The sequence below is a fragment of the Phodopus roborovskii genome, unplaced genomic scaffold (genome assembly GCF_943737965.1).
Source record: "Phodopus roborovskii unplaced genomic scaffold, PHOROB, whole genome shotgun sequence".
Classification (NCBI taxonomy): domain Eukaryota; kingdom Metazoa; phylum Chordata; class Mammalia; order Rodentia; family Cricetidae; genus Phodopus; species Phodopus roborovskii.
The window spans coordinates 18,065,377-18,081,772 of record NW_026126407.1 but is presented as its reverse complement, the minus strand read 5'-3'; the positions used below and the strand labels follow the sequence as shown (position 1 = coordinate 18,081,772).

Sequence of the window (16,396 nt, the reverse complement as noted above, 5' to 3'; positions counted from 1 at the left end):
TTATACTCACATCAACACTGTGAGTGCCCTCACCACATGCAAACCAGCTCTGAGGACTTCCTGTCTCGTTATACCTGCTTAAGTGATGAACAAAAATGTTATTTACATTTCCTTAAGGTTGCTCATTAACAAATATAATGTCCATCAGAGTAGGCAATGGTAAATAGTAAACCCAACTCATCACTATGGATGTTACATAACAACCAAGATACAAACCATGAAGATCTGTATGTGTACTGACTTGCAGATTTAAGATATATTATCATACAAAAAAATATCCATGTTTTCTGGATTTGGAAGGAAAGAGGACAAGTCTGACAACCTAATTATCCCAGTTATTTAATGTTTTTTTTAAATAAAAGATTGTTTAATTGGCAAAACAAAGATCAGGAACACTTGGAGTTTCACACTATCCCCATCTGTCCCTTTTGGGATACCACCCAATGGCCAAGGGAAATTATATGCGCAATACCCGGTTGCTGTTGCTTTGTTGGCAGAACTCTCGGTTCAGATTGTTGTTAGGCAGCTGAGTTCTCCTTTGCTTGACTCAGTTAGTTTTTTTTTTGAAGACAAGGGCCTTGTTTTTCTGGAGGGAAGAAAAAACAAAAAGGCAAAATGGGAACACTGTAAGAGATGGGTTTATCCAAGAAGACATCTTTGTTTACTTAGTGGTCTTAGATACTACAAGGATTCAGGCAAAATACTAGCCTGCCCCTGACATCTGGCAGAATGTACTTGGCAGTATCATGGTCAGCATGCAGGTGCAAAAAATCCCTTTTAAAAGAAAGACACCTGGCCCCTTTTCCTGCCGTTCTCCTGGGGCAGACAGGACTTTTCCTGTCTCCTTTTTTCTTCTGTCCTCTCACTCTGTGTCTCTTTACCTCTTTTCTCTTTCCTCGCTTTATCATAGTAGATGCCTCGACTATAAAGTGGTTTGTAGAAAGGATTCTGTTTTCTGGTGAATATTTTGGATTCGTAACTATTGACCAAAACATTCTGGGAACTCTTCTTTAAGAATCTAGCTTTAGCCATGCTAGCTAGTATAGATTGCATTAGGCAGGAGTGACATTCTTAGAATCCAGGCCTGATTCTGGGAAACATAAACCAAAGCTGGCTAATTAAATGAGAACTAATCTTTGTAGTATGACTATTGATGACAATGTAGGTATACTATAAATCTACAAGACCTGTTTTAAGTGAGTCATGAATAAGATGTGAGAGTCATTTTCACAGGAATTTTTGAGCATGTAGAACATTAGAATTACATAGGTTGCCTTGAAAATATGACAACTGACATGATTATTTGTACAGCCATTAAAAACAAGCCCTTTCTGCTGTCATCATTTCTGATGTCATCTGGGATATTTGATAGCATGCCTTTTGGGCAACAAAACCTCAGCGTGCCTAGCAGTTAGAATAGCTTCAGCATTTATGTGTAGATGGTCCCTATTTTCCATGGGATGCTTATATGCCTTTGTTTTCTTTTTGAAGGAGCAGATGATGTGGAAAGTCCTGCAGAGGAAATCAGTCATCCAATGAAAAAGTTCTGGAAAATCCCTATGACACCAGACAGATTCCTTCTGACCGTCAATGCTTTGCAACAAGTACACAATTCTGAAGAATTTGCCTATCCCCACAGGCCCCATACTCCAGTCATTGATGCCTGGGGACCTTCAATTACATATCCAAGGAAAGTCCTAAGCTTCAAAGGAAAATCAGTTCAACATGCAGTTGACCAGCTGAGATCCAGCAATCATCTTACTGATGTGAAACAAACCAATATTCCCCTTGAAATCCAAAAACTGAAGCCCAACTTGAAAAAATCCTTGCATAGTTCCAGAGTCCAGTCCACCATACCCCAGCCCAGACTTATCCGTTCCAGAGCCCCTGATAGCTTAAAGGGCGAAGAGCACTTGACCAGTTCAATTGATGGGTCGATGCACCGGGCTGGCCCCCTGACCAGCATGCAGGTCATTAAACCAAACCGAATGCTTGCTCCCCGAGGTGGCACAACTACCTTGTCTCTCAAGAAAGAACGGCCACGTTTCTATACAACCCTGGATCCTCTTAGAATGAATACCGGGTTCATGCTGTTGACTGTGAAGGAGGAGAAAGAATATGGAGAAGCCAAGATGAAGGAATATCAAGCTAGTGAATCCACTAAAGTAGTTGACCCAGGTAAAGCCAGCAAAGCTGCGTGGATTCGTAAGATCAAAGGCCTGCCTATTGATAATTACATGAAGCAAGGGAAAACAGCGGCCCCTGAACTTGGACAAAATGTGTTTATCTAAACCAGGCTTGGGAACTTACAGCACCATTACAACAAACAGAAAAACAAGTAAGCGATGGTGTCTGGACCTTTCTTTTCTTTTCAACATTTCTTTGGCAATTTACATGAACCTTTCTAGGAATCAAAGAACAAACATTATTACACTAAGACAAGAGGAAACAGGGAGAGAGTGCCATCTGCCTTCCACTTAGTGAGATGTAGGTGAGTTCACTGGTGGGTGTCCCTGTGATGAGGTCATCATTGGCAGTTAGATGTCAATCATCACTGCCAATTTAGGGTTGTCATTGCCTCCAGAATCTTTTAAGTAAATATCAGGATATATAGAATATATAGAAATTTCCTGGTATTTTAGCATAGAATAAAATAAAGGTCAGTTCTGGTAAGGAGGGTGGGGAGCACAAAAGGTTGAGTTGTATTTAGAATACTGTATGTGATTTCACTGGTCCGAACATACTCCATCCGACAAAAATGAAGCATATTCATATTTGATACAGAAGAGTCACTAATACCTAAGAGTAGCTCACCAGCAGAGATATGGTTCACTGAAGTCCTCGGGATCTGTAGAAAAGGTATATAGTCCCTACACAGAACCAGTCAGACCTTCCCCTTCATTAAGTCCCCGCTCTTAGGAGGTTAAGGTAGGATGGCTGAGCATCTAAGTCAGTTGGTACTACAAGGCAACACCCTGTCTCAAAAGCAAGCACACCCACCCCATCCTCCTAAAAGAAAAGAAAGAAAGGAAGGAAGGAAGGAAGAAAGAAAGAAAGAAGAATCCCCCAAACAGGTCAGAAATTCACTTTCCTGTTAAATGTTCCTGTTAAATTAAAAAAAAAGGTAACAAATTCAAATGGCATTCATATAAAAAATGAAAACAACCAAAAGATAACTACATATAACCCTACAATACAGAGTTGGCCCCTAAAAGCATGCTTCAAGCAGGTTAGGACATAGGTCATCTGTCCACCGTCACACCCGTGTGTGACCTCGATGAGTTTTCTCTCCTTTGGGAACTATGTTGATGTCTCTTCACTATTCTGACAGTAGGTTTGAAATAGTTCTGGCAAAGTGCCAGATAAAAATCTGGGTTTTGGTGAACAGAGCCTCTTCAGTTAAGAAAAGGTGGGGATGGACAGTGCAGGAGTATTCCAACACTCTGACAGAAGCCGAGCAAACAGAATATTGCTGTCATTACAGTTTCAAAGATGGCTTTAAATTCTCTGAATTTAGGTCTAGGCAGATCACACAATCAGCAGGTGACTTAAAACAGTAATAAAAACAACGCCTGGCATTGTACTGCCAACTGCTCTGTTAAGCCATTACTATTTTTCCCGGAGAAAAGATACACACAGAGGTTGGTTATATAATTGATTTATAGGGGGCAGACGCGGAAACCCAAGAGCCTGAGTGCTAGGGCTCATGGGACCAGCCTCTGCCTTTACTGCAATACACCCTCTGCTTTAGTCCTCTTGCCTTTTTCTTACTCAATTTTTTTTTTTTTTCACTTCTTTCCTAGGACACATTTACTTCTCAGAGCATCCATTCTGGTAGTAATGACTCACAGATTGTACTTCACAGGTAGCAAACACCATTTTCCTTCATAACTCATGAAGTTTCCCTTTAGAACCTACTAAATTAGCCAACTCATTCCCAGGTGTTTTGCTTCTGCTTTGAGAAGCAGCTCCTGCCCCGCCCGCGCTCGCCCCGCCCACCCTCGGTCCCGCCCACCTTCGCTTCGCTCACTACGCTGTGCGGGTATGGCTCCGCCCATACGCCCCGCCTCCTACTGCGCGCATTCGCCATTTGGACACTTCCCCCGCCCCTCCTGCTACGTGGTCCTGCCCTCTGAGTCATGGACCCGCCTACCGCTCTTCCGGTCCGGAGAGTTGATCCCTCCCACTAGCCTCACTGAAAAGGAAGTGTTGCCGGCAAGAGGCTTCCGGTTGGCCCTGGAGGTTGGCTTTCTGGCCAGTGGCAGCCAACGCGCGTCAGTTTCACACCAGACCGGGTAGCAGCTGCGCTGACGTGGATCCCGGAAGTTGGGGGTGGGGTTGGCGCAGGGCCGTCATGTTGTCGCAGGTGAGGGAGGGCGGCCGGGTGCGATCGCTTGAGTTGGGGCCGAGGGACCTCTCCAGCCCCCGAGGCTGTTGTGTCCGTGTGCTTGCCCACTGCGTGAGCTGGAGGAAGGGCAGGCTGGGTGGGCAGAAGTGCAGGGCTCGGGCCAGTTGTCGCTAGAGAGTTCTGTGCGCTCCGAGGGTCGGATGGACTAGGGGCCCAGGAGTAGTAGAGCTGAGGATGCTTTGTCTGTAGAGGCGGGTCGCCAGCGGTCGTAGAACTCCGGCTGCAGGAAGCTCTGGGGATGATGTCTGGGTTATCCGGCTCTCCGCAGCCCACCCGGATGAGGGGAGCGGCCTGCAGGCATCATCAACTCTCCTGCCCAAACACTCAAGTGCGGGGGTCCTGTAAGGAGAGGAGAGTACCAGAACCTTGGTTTCCAGTAGATGTTACCACGCTGTTACATTGATAGTCAACGATGGCTATCACATTTGTGCCCCGAGGGATCGTAGTAGCCAGTTGTCTTTCTGCTAGAGATTGATTAGTAAATATACCTTCCTTTACAAATTTACTATGAACTCCCATTTAGAGTATGTATGTATGTATGCATGCATGCATGCATGCATGCATTTCTCATTTTATAAGTGATTTCCTGCAGGATTACCATGGCTCAGTCAACTGCTCCAGGTCCAGAATAGGACTGAATAACACAGACAGGTTTCTTGTCCCGCATTGTGAAGTTGGGGTTAGGGGTGTGGGGAGGGAAGAGGCTAGGTTGGGGAACAACGTATTTTCGGAACATAATAGCAAAGACATGATAGTGGCATGAATGTCTGAGGATGAGTCAACTAGACTGACTATACGATCAGAAAAGTCTGCTGTGGGGAAATGTGGAGTGGGGGAAATCCGTTGGTGGGGATTCGACTCCGCTCCCTGAAGGTGCACCCAGGTTGAAGGGTGCTGGGGAAAGACAGCCATGCTGGCTGTTCCTAACTGTTGCTCCTCTTAAGCCTGTGACTGTGAACCTTGGATAAACACCTGCTGAGCATTTGGCATTTTTGTAGTTTCTGCTTTCCCTTCCCCAGGCAGCCTTTGCATTAAGACTTTTCTTCAAGTTTAAATATTTATCCCTTTGTCTTTTTCTGTGCCTGATAGTCTTGCTGTTTGTTTCACTGAGATGCAGCCCACCAAAGGGATTTTCATACGATCCCTTCCTGACTGCATCCCCCCCCCCACACACACACGTTCTTTTGTGGATTCTGTGGTACTGCTCCATTCCTGGGTTGCCACGAATGCACTGGCTTCGTGCTCACTGGGAAGTTACGTGTTCAGTAGTTGTTGCACTGTTGATGGCCTTCCCCCTCTCACCTTTTTTTTTTTTTTTCTTTTGGAAACGCTTGTTCATGTTAGCACAAAAACATGCTTTAGTTTTTTCTTTGAATATCCTCTCCAACTAGTGATAATCATCTTGACTCAGACTTCTTCTGAGTGCTGGGTTACAGGTACAAGGAGCCACACTTGTAATGTCTATTAAAAGAGTCGACTCCCCAGGTGACATCTGTGATGTCACCCCGTTCATTGTTCTTGAAACACTTGTGCATGCTTGTATTTTAAGTCTGTCTCATCAGTTCAAGTTGTTAGTTCTCCCCGCTTCTCTGCTGTTCTGTATGGAAGGAGTTCACACAAGAATCTCAGAAGCCCAGTGGTCATTTGTTTTTCTCTTGCTAGCAGCATTCTTCAGTTGTTGGGATCCTTCTGGGAGCACTTTCTTCATCTTCCGGGATCATAACTCTGGTGTGAAGGATTTTATATATTGATTAGAAAGACAGTTGAAAGGAAGAACAGGAAGAAAGTGCTGCAACAAGTCCTAGACGCCTGACAGGTGTTTAGCCTCAGATAAGAGAAAGCTTTGTGAGGAGTCAAGGAAACAGGATGCAGTCACATGATTTTCCGAGTTTATCCCCAGTAGCTTCAGTTTTCTCTGTGACTTGGGAGAGAGTAGTTTATGATCGCTGTCAGCTTTTAGGAGCATCATCTGCTCCTCCATGTTCTTTCAGGGCTCAGGCTGATGTTAGCTGATTATTAGATTGTCATGGGGGAGTTGTTGTTTGTTTGTTTGGTTTCAGATGATTGGAGTTGGGATGGAGGATCTGCAGGTGTCTCTTTTCCTAAGCTGTGAATTCCTGGTAGTTGTAACTCATGATTTCACCTTTCATTTTGAGGATTGTATGGATTTGTTTGTAGTAGGCATACACACACTGGATTTCATTTTTATCATAGATCTTTAATTTCCTAATAGGATAGCAATGATGATACTGAAGATGTCTCACTGTTTGATGCAGAAGAGGAGACGACCAATAGACCAAGAAAATCCAAAATCAGGTACAAGGTTGAATTAGAGTTGTGTTTCCTTCTAATCTATTGTGTTTGCCATTGGTGTCAGCTGATGGGATTTGTGTTGACTTTTGCTTTGTTTTTGTTTTTGTTTTTTGTTGTTTTTTGACACAGCCTCACTATGTAGTCTTGGTTATGCCCTAGTGCTGCAGTTAAAGGTGTGAGCTATCACGATAATTCAGCTCAATATCCCACTTTTTGATGTGAGAAAACATCTGACAAAACAAAAGAGAAAAAATAGTTTTTTAAGTGCATTGGGAAGTTTCAGTGCATGGGTACTGTTTTTATTTGGCTGCTTCTGGGCCCATGGGACAGAAGGATGTAGTGGAGAAACGCGGTTCATCTTATGTCAAACTAGAAACAGAAAGAACCATAACCTGCCCTAAGTGACCTGCTCCATCTAGATAGGCCCACCTTCTAAGGTTTTTATCCCCTCTCACACCAGTACTGCCATCTTGGGGTTTGATCTTCAAAAATAGCCCATGGGGTATTCAAGGCAGAGTAGGTTAGTTATGCTAGTGACTTGAAGTTTTCTTAGGAGTAGTTGGCATGTAGAATTTCATTCAACACTGAACTTTAAAATTAGCAAATTTGAAAAATCAGTTATTTAGACGCTGATGTTTTAAAGTCTGTGCTGACTGCTGTTTTCTAAGAATATGTATTTCTATAGGGAGTTCGGTTTAGCTCAGTAGTAGAACTTAAAGCCTTAGGTTCAGTTCTCAGTTTTCTTTTGTTTTTGTTTTTTAAGAAAGATAAAAATGACAAAAAACAAGGAAACTATAATTTCTATACATACATTTTGATTTCTTTTGTAAATTTCAGAATTATGTCTTGTGTAATACAATTCATTGTGCTTCTAAATGTATTTTCTGTAAAGAAATTCACTTAATAAAATAACATTCTATTTGAACCTTGAAAACACTGTGCTAAGTAAAAGGTGCTGAGCATAGGAGACAAAATACTGAGTGATTTTACTTACATAAAATGTCCATACTGGGTAAATCTACAGAGATAGAAAGATGCTTGACTGCTTAGGGCTGAAAGGCTTGGGAACAAAAGAGGAATACTTGCTTTTGTGCACAGATTTGCTTTTTGATATAATAAAACGTTGTGAAATTGACTTTGGTGGTGGTCACACAGCTGACCATATTAAAAAATATTGACTTGTAGACAAATTGTATGGCATTTGAATCAGGTCAATAAAGCTATTTTACAAAACGCAAACACACATACATGTATGATGATGCATGCATTTAATCTCAAAGAAAGGAGGAGGAAGAGACAAAACTCCTCATGGTGACTTTGACGTAATGCTGGAAGTGATTAGATAACTTGAACTGGTATGGTTCTGATTAGGTGCTTTGAAACTTTATACTCAGTGAGGTGTCAGTCAGCCATGTAATATAGTTTCTTGTGACAATAGAACCCAGTTAAGTGGTGGGGACTTAAGAAAGAGGTAAGCTTTGTCCTTCCTGGGACACCCCTTATTTCGTGGTAATTGGTCTGCGAGATGTCTGGTAAAGCGCAACGCTATCTATTGTGTCTTGATTTTCAGACATCCAGTGGCATCTTTCTTCCATCTGTTCTTTCGAGTCAGTGCGGTTGTAGTCTATCTCCTCTGTGAGTTGCTCAGCAGCAGCTTTATTGCCTGTATGGTGACAATTATCTTGTTGCTGTCATGTGACTTTTGGGCAGTAAAGGTAGGTTCTGTTGTTTATTTCAAAGTTATGCTTAATATGTATTCAAGTAGTGAATAAATGGAAAGAAACAGGGCAGCATTTTGCTTTGGTGTTAATTTATCTGTTACTTTGGACCTTCCCTGTGTTAAAGCGCTGGGTGTACCTGACCACTTGGACACCACTCAGTTGTGGTGCCATGTGCCAGGCTTCAACATATCACCAGCAGCCATAGACTCTACATAGTTTATTCCAGTGTCGTTTATAAATTTCTGGGGTATAATTTCTATGTAAAGTTCCAATATAGTTTGTTTACAAATGTTTAGGAAGTTTGTCCCTTTTTTCTTTTTCAAAAACCACAGAGTATTTGGGATCAGTCTTTCTCAACCAGGGGCAAGGGCAAGTTTGCCTCCATAGGATAGTTTTCTGTTTGTTTGTTTGTTTGTTTTTCCTGTGCAACTCTAGCTGTCCTGGAACTCACTCTGTAGACCAGTCAGGCATCAACTCAGAGATCCACCTGTCTCTGCTGGAATTAAAGGTGTTTACCATCACCACCCAAAAAGTTGTTTTTTTGCTTTTTGTTTTTTCTTTTTTGGACTTTTTTTCAATGTCTGAAGCATTTTTGATGCATACAGTGGGGTTGGAAGTAAGGGCACATTTGTTTTAAGGAAATAAATGGTTAAAATCCCATTCTGAAGCTAAGAATTCTGAGATTGGGTTAAAAAACAAAAGTTTGACCGAAAAGATTGAACTGAAACAGCCACACTAGATAAAAGTAGCATAGATAACACCAGATAAATTCAAACACAAAGAAATATGTCAGGCTTTCTCTTTTGGGCTACCAACCAGCTCCCATATCATGACATGGAGACTTATTAGTTATGAATGCTCGGTCTTAGTTTAGGTTTATTTTTTTCTGGCTAGCTTTTTAAACCTAAATTAACCTGTTTCTTTTCATCTACATTTTGCCTTGGGGTCATTTGTCTTTCTTTCCTTCTATATGTCCTACTTTCTTGCTTATTCTGTCTGTCTGTCTGTCTGTCTGTCTGTCTGTCTGTCTGTCTGTGTGTCTGGCAGCTTCCAGGCTGGCTGGCCTCTGGAGCTTCCTTCTCCTTCCTCATTCTCTTTTCTCTCCCCTTCCATATTCTCTCTGTCTGCCAGCTCTGCCTATTCCTCTACTGCCTAGCTTTTGGCTGGTTAGCTTTTTATTCGACCAATCAGGTGTATTAGCCAGGCAAAGAAATACATCTTTACATTATTAAACAAATGCAGCATGAACAAATGTAGCACATCGTCCACAACAAAAGAACTTAGCAGTGTAAGATTAGAAGAAATAGGGGCCCAGGACAGGTATGGTATTGCATAGCTATAATCTTAGCACTTGGGAGGCAGGAGCAGAATGATTACAAATTCAAAGCCACCTTGGTCTGCATAGTGAGTTCTAGGTCATTGAGGGCAATGATATGAGACCCTGTACTGGCTAGTTTTGTATCGGCTTGATATATGATAGGGTTATCAAAGAGGAGGGAGCCCTAATTGGGAAAATATTTCCAAAATAATTGGGCTGTAGGCAATCCTATAGCATTTTCTTAATTAGTGATTTATCAGGAAGGGCCCAGCCCATTATACATGGTGCCTTCCCTAGTCTAGTGGTCCTGGGTTCTATAAGAAATCAGGCTGGGCAAGGAACAAGCCAATAAGCAGTACCCCTCCATGGCCTCTGCTTCAGTTCCTGCCTCTAGGTTTCTGCCCTGACTGCCTTTGATGTTAAACTATGATGTGGAAATGTAAGTTGAATAAATCTTTTCCTCCCTAAGTTGTTTTGGCCTTAATGTTTTATCACAACAATAGTAACCCTAACTAAGACAAACCTCATCTTAAAAATTAAAAATAGAAGGAAGGGAAAACCTAGGAAGGAACTAGAGGTTTAGAGAAAGGACAGTGCTCCATATTAGGGAGAAGAAATAATAGTGTTTCTGGGTAGGCCTGTTGCTTATCCTGTGAACTCCATGCATCCTGGCCTTGACATGACCACTTTGTTTAGTTTTTAGCCAGGACTGGTGCATAGCAGTTAATTGGCTATTCTGGAGGAGAGGTGAAGAATTTTGTGAAATAGTACACTATAGTAGATGAGATTTATAATGCTTTAAATGATGCTTAAAAATGTGTGTTCATATTATTCTTTCCCAGAATGTCACTGGTAGACTAATGGTTGGCCTTCGTTGGTGGAATCATATTGATGAGGATGGGAAGAGCCACTGGGTGTTTGAGTCCAGAAAGGTAAACTGATAAAGAATGTGCAGGTTCTTTTGAGTACTGGAGGATGAATCAAGATGGACAGCACTACTGCAGATCTCTTGTCCTGTTAGTATTAAGTCAGACAGCCTCCAAAGCATGATGCTTTTGTTGCTTCTGCTTCTGTCTGGCAGCAGACATACACAGGCCAGAATCATAAGAGCAGGCCACTGCCTGTCTGCCTGCTGATGAAAGTCTTTGGTGATCCTGGCTTTGTTGCCTTGTGGGGCATCACCATGGATCCTTCTGTGTTCAGCAGACACTTCCTCCCATATCTTTGTCTGTCTTTGTTCCCACTGGGTACCAGGTCAGAATGATGGGTCTATTCTTTAAACCAGTGCCCTCAGGAGCAATGGGGAGCCAGTTTGTTTTGGTTCATCGTGCTTCCTAATAATGAACATCCCGTTTCCTTGTGGAAAGTTTTTGGGAGACAGAGGATAAAAAAATCTTGGCAACAGTTAAATTGCTTGCCCTGTGCTTGGAAGAGTCTTTTCAAGTAGTACTTCTCAGTACTCAGTGAGCTTGTGTTCTTGGCATCAAATCTGCCATGGAACCAACTCAGAACCCTCGTCAAGTCGGGTTTTGCTAAGATGTGAAGTCTCCTAGATCACTCTTTGTTTTCTATAACTCTTACCTAGAAAGGCTGATGAGTAAACTGCTAGTACAAGGCCATGCCATCCTGCTCTGCTGCAAACGTGCAGTGCACAAATTCATTTATTAAGGTTGCTATGGTGGTAGAGCTGCTAGTTTGCGTGTTTGGTTTCAGCTTGGATGTGGATTGTCTATTAATCTTTGAATCTGAGCACAATGTATTTTCTGTTTAAAAAGAGACTTTTACTGGTAAACCTGATATGAGTGGTTGTATTGACTTCTGTATTATTTGTTTTTGTAGGCAACTCCTCAAGACAGCAAGACTATTTCTGAGGCTGAGTCAAGAATCTTTTGGTTAGGACTCATTGCCTGTCCAATCCTGTGGGTGATCTTTGCCTTTAGTGCACTCTTCTCCTTCAGAGTGAAGTGGCTGGTGAGTATCAGAGTCTGAGGGTGACTGCAGTTAGTCATCATCTGACCTGAGTGGGGAGCCTCATCTTGTGTTTCTGAGTTCCAGTCCCCAACTCTGTTTTCCCCTGGGTATCTGGCCATAGCCACTTGCAGTTTCTGTGCTATCAGTGGTTGTTGTGGTCTTTTAAGGGAACTGTGGTTGGTAACCCTCTTGTGTTTACTTATTGCCAGACGAGTAGATCACCCTAGACTTCAGGAGCTTAGAACAACTGTCAGCTGTGTGTTGGGCTCATACTGATTGGCTCATGGTAACCCTTGGGGTGGTCCAGCTCACAGGCTCAATCACCAGTTGATCTCATTGTCACTGTTGCCACTCAGCATGATCAAAGCAATGGAAATTGGATCTCTTCTGGGAATTAGGAGGGTGTGGAACAGCATATGAGACAGAAATATAGTTGCTGCTGTATTTCAGAGATGCAGACTGTCACCATAATCCAGTGACATCTACTCATCAGTGTGCTGCATAGATTCCCTGATCTGCTCAGTGTGCTTGACTTGAGAGACACAGACTAAGAGAATGGTTATGGATTCTATGGTGGTTTGAACGAGATGTTTCCCCTACAATCTCAGGCTTTGAATGCTTGGTCTCCAAATGGTAGTGCTGTTTGGCAAGGCTCCAGAGTTATGACCTTGCTGGAGGAAGTTATGTTCCTGGGCAGGCTTGGAGAGGGTAAGGCCTCCCACTTTGCTCTCTGCTTTGCTTGTGGTTCAAGATATGAGTCCTCAGCAGCTGTGCCTGCCTGGACCCCTGCCCTGCCATTATGAACTCTAACCCACTGGAACCATAAGCAAAAATAAACTCTATTGGTTGTCTTGGTCATGGTGTTTTATCACAGCAACAGAAAAGCAAACTAAAACAAATATGAACAAATATGAAAATGACTATTCCTGGTGAATGATCTGGTGCCTTCTACAGAGTAGCATCGGTGAGGTCTCTTCTACAGGCTAAGGAGTCTCATTGGTTCAACCCCTGACTAACAGCACCTCCTTTTCTCACCACAGTCTGCCTCATCTCATTTAATGATAGAGAGAAAAGCCAGTTTGGGGCTAGTAACTATGGATTCTCTTTTCCTCTCTCAGGCTGTGGTGATCATGGGTGTGGTGCTGCAAGGTGCCAACCTGTATGGTTATATCCGGTGTAAAGTAGGCAGTAAGAAGAACTTAACCACCATGGCTACCTCATATCTGGGAAAACAGTTCCTAAGACAAGTAAGTGTGTTTTGATGCAATAGTGTTTGACTTCTGTAGACTTTACTTTTTAACACTGGCTTGTTTTTAAATTACTTTAAATCTTTTTTTCTGTGGGGGTGTTTTGCCTGAATGTCTGTACACCACATGTGTGTAGTACCCCAGAGAGGCCAGCAGAGGGGCATTGACTGGATCCCTGGACTGGCATTAGAGATGGTTGTGAGCCGCCATGGGTGTTGGGGAATGAACAGGTATCCTCTGGAAGAGTGATTAGTGTACTAGTTAGTGCTTTTAACGGCTGAGCCATCTTTGCAGTCCACCAAATGCTTTGTAACTCTTTTTAAGTTACGTGACTATGTAAGCATGAGACAATGACATGCTTTTTGAAGGCTTGTAGGGCATTTCAGAAATGTATCAGTAATTCTTAAAATTATTTTAAAATCAAGAGAAATAAATTATTGTTGCCAGTCACTCATCTCATAGATTATCTCAAGTTCAGTTGCTTTTCATTTATTGTGGTTGCTTTAAATGCAAGTTCTTAAAGAGTATATAGTTCATGGTTCAGGGTTTATGAACACAAATAAGTTGAAAAGGATTTTGTTGTTGGTGTTGCTTTAAAGTACTTTGATTAACCCCCTAAACAGGGTTTATTTATCTACTTTTGGAATTATGCTTATTTTATTTTGTATGTGTATGAGCATTTGCCTGCATGTGTGTCTGTATACCCATTTGTGCCTGGTGCCTGCAGAAGCTAGCTGAGGGCATTGGATCCTGAGACTGGAACTGTAGATGGTTGTGAGACACCATGTCGGTGCTAGGAATCGAACCCTGGCTCTGTGCAAGAACAGCCAGTGTTCTAAACCACTGAGTCATCTTCCCAGCCCCCTTAAAGTTCTCCAGTATGATGGTTGAAATCAGGGTTTTCAGTAGGATAATGAAGTAGTTATGGTTACAGGTTTGGTTAAATGTCTTGGGAAAGTCCACTGGTCTCTAAAAGGACAGTGGATCTCAAGTTCCAGCATGTCACAATAGTCAGCTCCAGATGGTTGGACTTTACCCATGAGGCTTCTTATACAGCAGATGTGGGCATGGTGTTATGGTTAGCATTTCTAACATATTGGTGTCAGAATTATACTGAGTACCTGAATTGAGAGGCACAGTGAGTTACTCAAGAATGGAAAGCCGGAGGGCTGCCTCTGTTCCAGAGATTCATTCTTCATTTTACCTCACAGTTTCTTGTTATAGAAGATAAGAAGTAGGGGAAACAAATAGTCTTTTAAAATTATACTTGCTTATTAGTGTGTTTGTAAACACACGGGGAGGGGGCGGCATATGTATGCAAGGGCATGCATGTGGAGGTCAGAGGACAACTTTGGTTCTCTCCTTCCCCTATGTGGGTCATGGAGATCAAACTCAGATCATCCAGTTTGGTGACTAAGTACCTCTACATGCTGAACCATCTCATAGGGACATGATTTTCACTGTTGGATTTTTGCATGGTTCCATGCTATGGTCCACTTGTGCATGCTTTAATATTGTAAGATTTCTTTTCTTTGTTCTTATTTATTTATTTATTATTATTATTATTATTATTTTTTTTTTTTAAGACAGTGTCTCACTATGTACCCTTGGCTGATCTGGATCTTGTATGTAGACCAGGCAGTCTTTGAACTCACAGAGTTCCTCTTCAGAGTTGGGATTAGAGCTGTGTGCCACTACAGCTGTTTGTGATGGCTTTTAGTTTACATAGATTAGTCTTTCCCCTTATGGTTTTCAGTGTTTTAAGTTGGGAGGGACTTTGCTATTGAATCTTGGGTCTGGTATGATACTAATGTTATATCTCATGAAATCTTTGCTTAATATGATGAACTAAATGTCTGAGTGGATTATGGAATCCACAGGTTTTCTTCTACATTGTTTTCATGTTTTATACATGAAAATAATAACGATAAGGTATTGAAAATAATGTAATGTAGGAGCTGGCACTGCTACAAATGCAGTATTTTCCTAGCTCTGGTTCTGTGCAGTGAGATAAAGCTGATATGAAGGAGTCATGTTTCTTTCTCTGTTGCAGAACACGGGGGATGCTCAGACTTTGTGAGTGAAGATGGAGCTTATGTGCCATGGACTCTGGGGACAATGGAAAAGATTCTTGACGTTCAGAGCTCAGTCTGTGCTACAGAGCGGGGCATTGTGTTAACTTTGTCACTTAAAAGCGTAATTTAAAAGAAGGAGACCTTGTTTCATCTTAAACCAAATGGGGTTAGAAAGTATGGTGTTACTGGAGACAGAGTTTGCTGGTGGTGTATGTGTGTGTAGACAGTCCTGTGATAGCAACATGCCCCAAGTTTATGTATCCTCCACCTGATGGATCTTTTTGATCCATAGAATGTAGGAAGAGGCCTTCAGTCTGTTTCGTCTCTGTATTTGCAGAGTATTTCTGTGCATTGTTCTCAGAGGTAAGTTTTGATTCGGTGTAAGGGTGAATATGCTAGTTTATCTATGACTTAGAAACAGTTATTAATTTTAATGTGTTCTTTATGGTAAAATTCCTTATCTTAGACTTGTACAAGCAAGTAAAAGCTAAATTAAGACAGTTGTGTTAACTGATTTCTAAAGTTTTGTTTTTACTTGCTAATAAGTTATTTACTCAAGGTCCATTTGAGGTATGTAGATATTTGCAGCTATGTAGTAGGCACCCAGGTGTTGCTGCTGCTGCTGTGTTTCTTTTGTGGCCATAAGTCACTCTGAAATTGTCTAAAATCTCTTAGTGGTCATTGGCTTAATGAAATACTACCTTTTAATAAGAATATTATTCTTATGTAATGGGAGTAATTGTTTAACTACTTGGCATAATAAATGCCTACGAAACATTGTATGAATCTATTTTTTCTTGTTATAATGGGGATATTATAAATCACACATTTGTATTAAGGGTATTTCCTAAGACAAAGCAATATACTATAGACAAAACCAAATGTAAACTGTTGTAGGCAGCTGAATTCTTTTGTAGCTACTGTAAATTTTGTTGGAATCTTTAGATTATGTTGTGACTACCTTTGTCCATATTGACATCTTTTAAATGTCTTGTTTATTGAATAAGGGTCTTTATTAGAGTGTAGCTTGGCAGGTGCATAACTTTATATTTATATAAAACTGCAGTTTACAAAGCATTAGGTGTGTGGTCCCATTTAATCATTGCATTGTGACACCTTTGAGAAAAATGACCTTTGGCTGTGGTAAGGAGACATTACCACAGGACCATCTGCAGACTCTAAAGCGGAAGACACTTACTCCAAAGGCGGCTGCTTCTTTTGGATGAGTTCATTAAGTGCTTGTCAGCCGTCTGGCTGCCCTCTGCCCGTTTCTCCACCTGACAAGGCAGACTGGAATTTATTAAAGATAGGTTTGTACTTGATCAGAAAGGTCTAACCCTTGA

At 41.8% G+C, this 16,396-nt stretch overlaps 2 protein-coding genes across 2 annotated transcripts in view; both read left to right on the top strand.

Annotated features, from left to right (window-relative positions):
* Positions 1-2,342, top strand: part of Fbxw10b (F-box and WD repeat domain containing 10B) — a 32,010-nt gene extending 29,668 nt beyond the window's left edge. The window contains exon 14 of the mRNA XM_051180399.1: positions 1,492-2,342. Within this exon, the coding sequence (XP_051036356.1) occupies positions 1,492-2,291 (800 nt within the window). The 3' untranslated portion in view covers positions 2,292-2,342. The remainder of the gene's footprint in view (positions 1-1,491) is intronic.
* A 1,861-nt stretch (positions 2,343-4,203) lies between these two features.
* On the top strand, positions 4,204-15,833 carry Tvp23c (trans-golgi network vesicle protein 23 homolog C). The gene is made up of 7 exons (XM_051180393.1): positions 4,204-4,366; positions 6,642-6,724; positions 8,292-8,436; positions 10,603-10,692; positions 11,600-11,731; positions 12,850-12,978; positions 15,032-15,833. Exons 1-7 carry the CDS (start codon positions 4,355-4,357, stop codon positions 15,056-15,058), a joined length of 618 nt encoding a protein of 205 aa, XP_051036350.1. The 5' UTR covers positions 4,204-4,354; the 3' UTR covers positions 15,059-15,833.
* Positions 15,834-16,396: the final 563 nt, after the last annotated feature.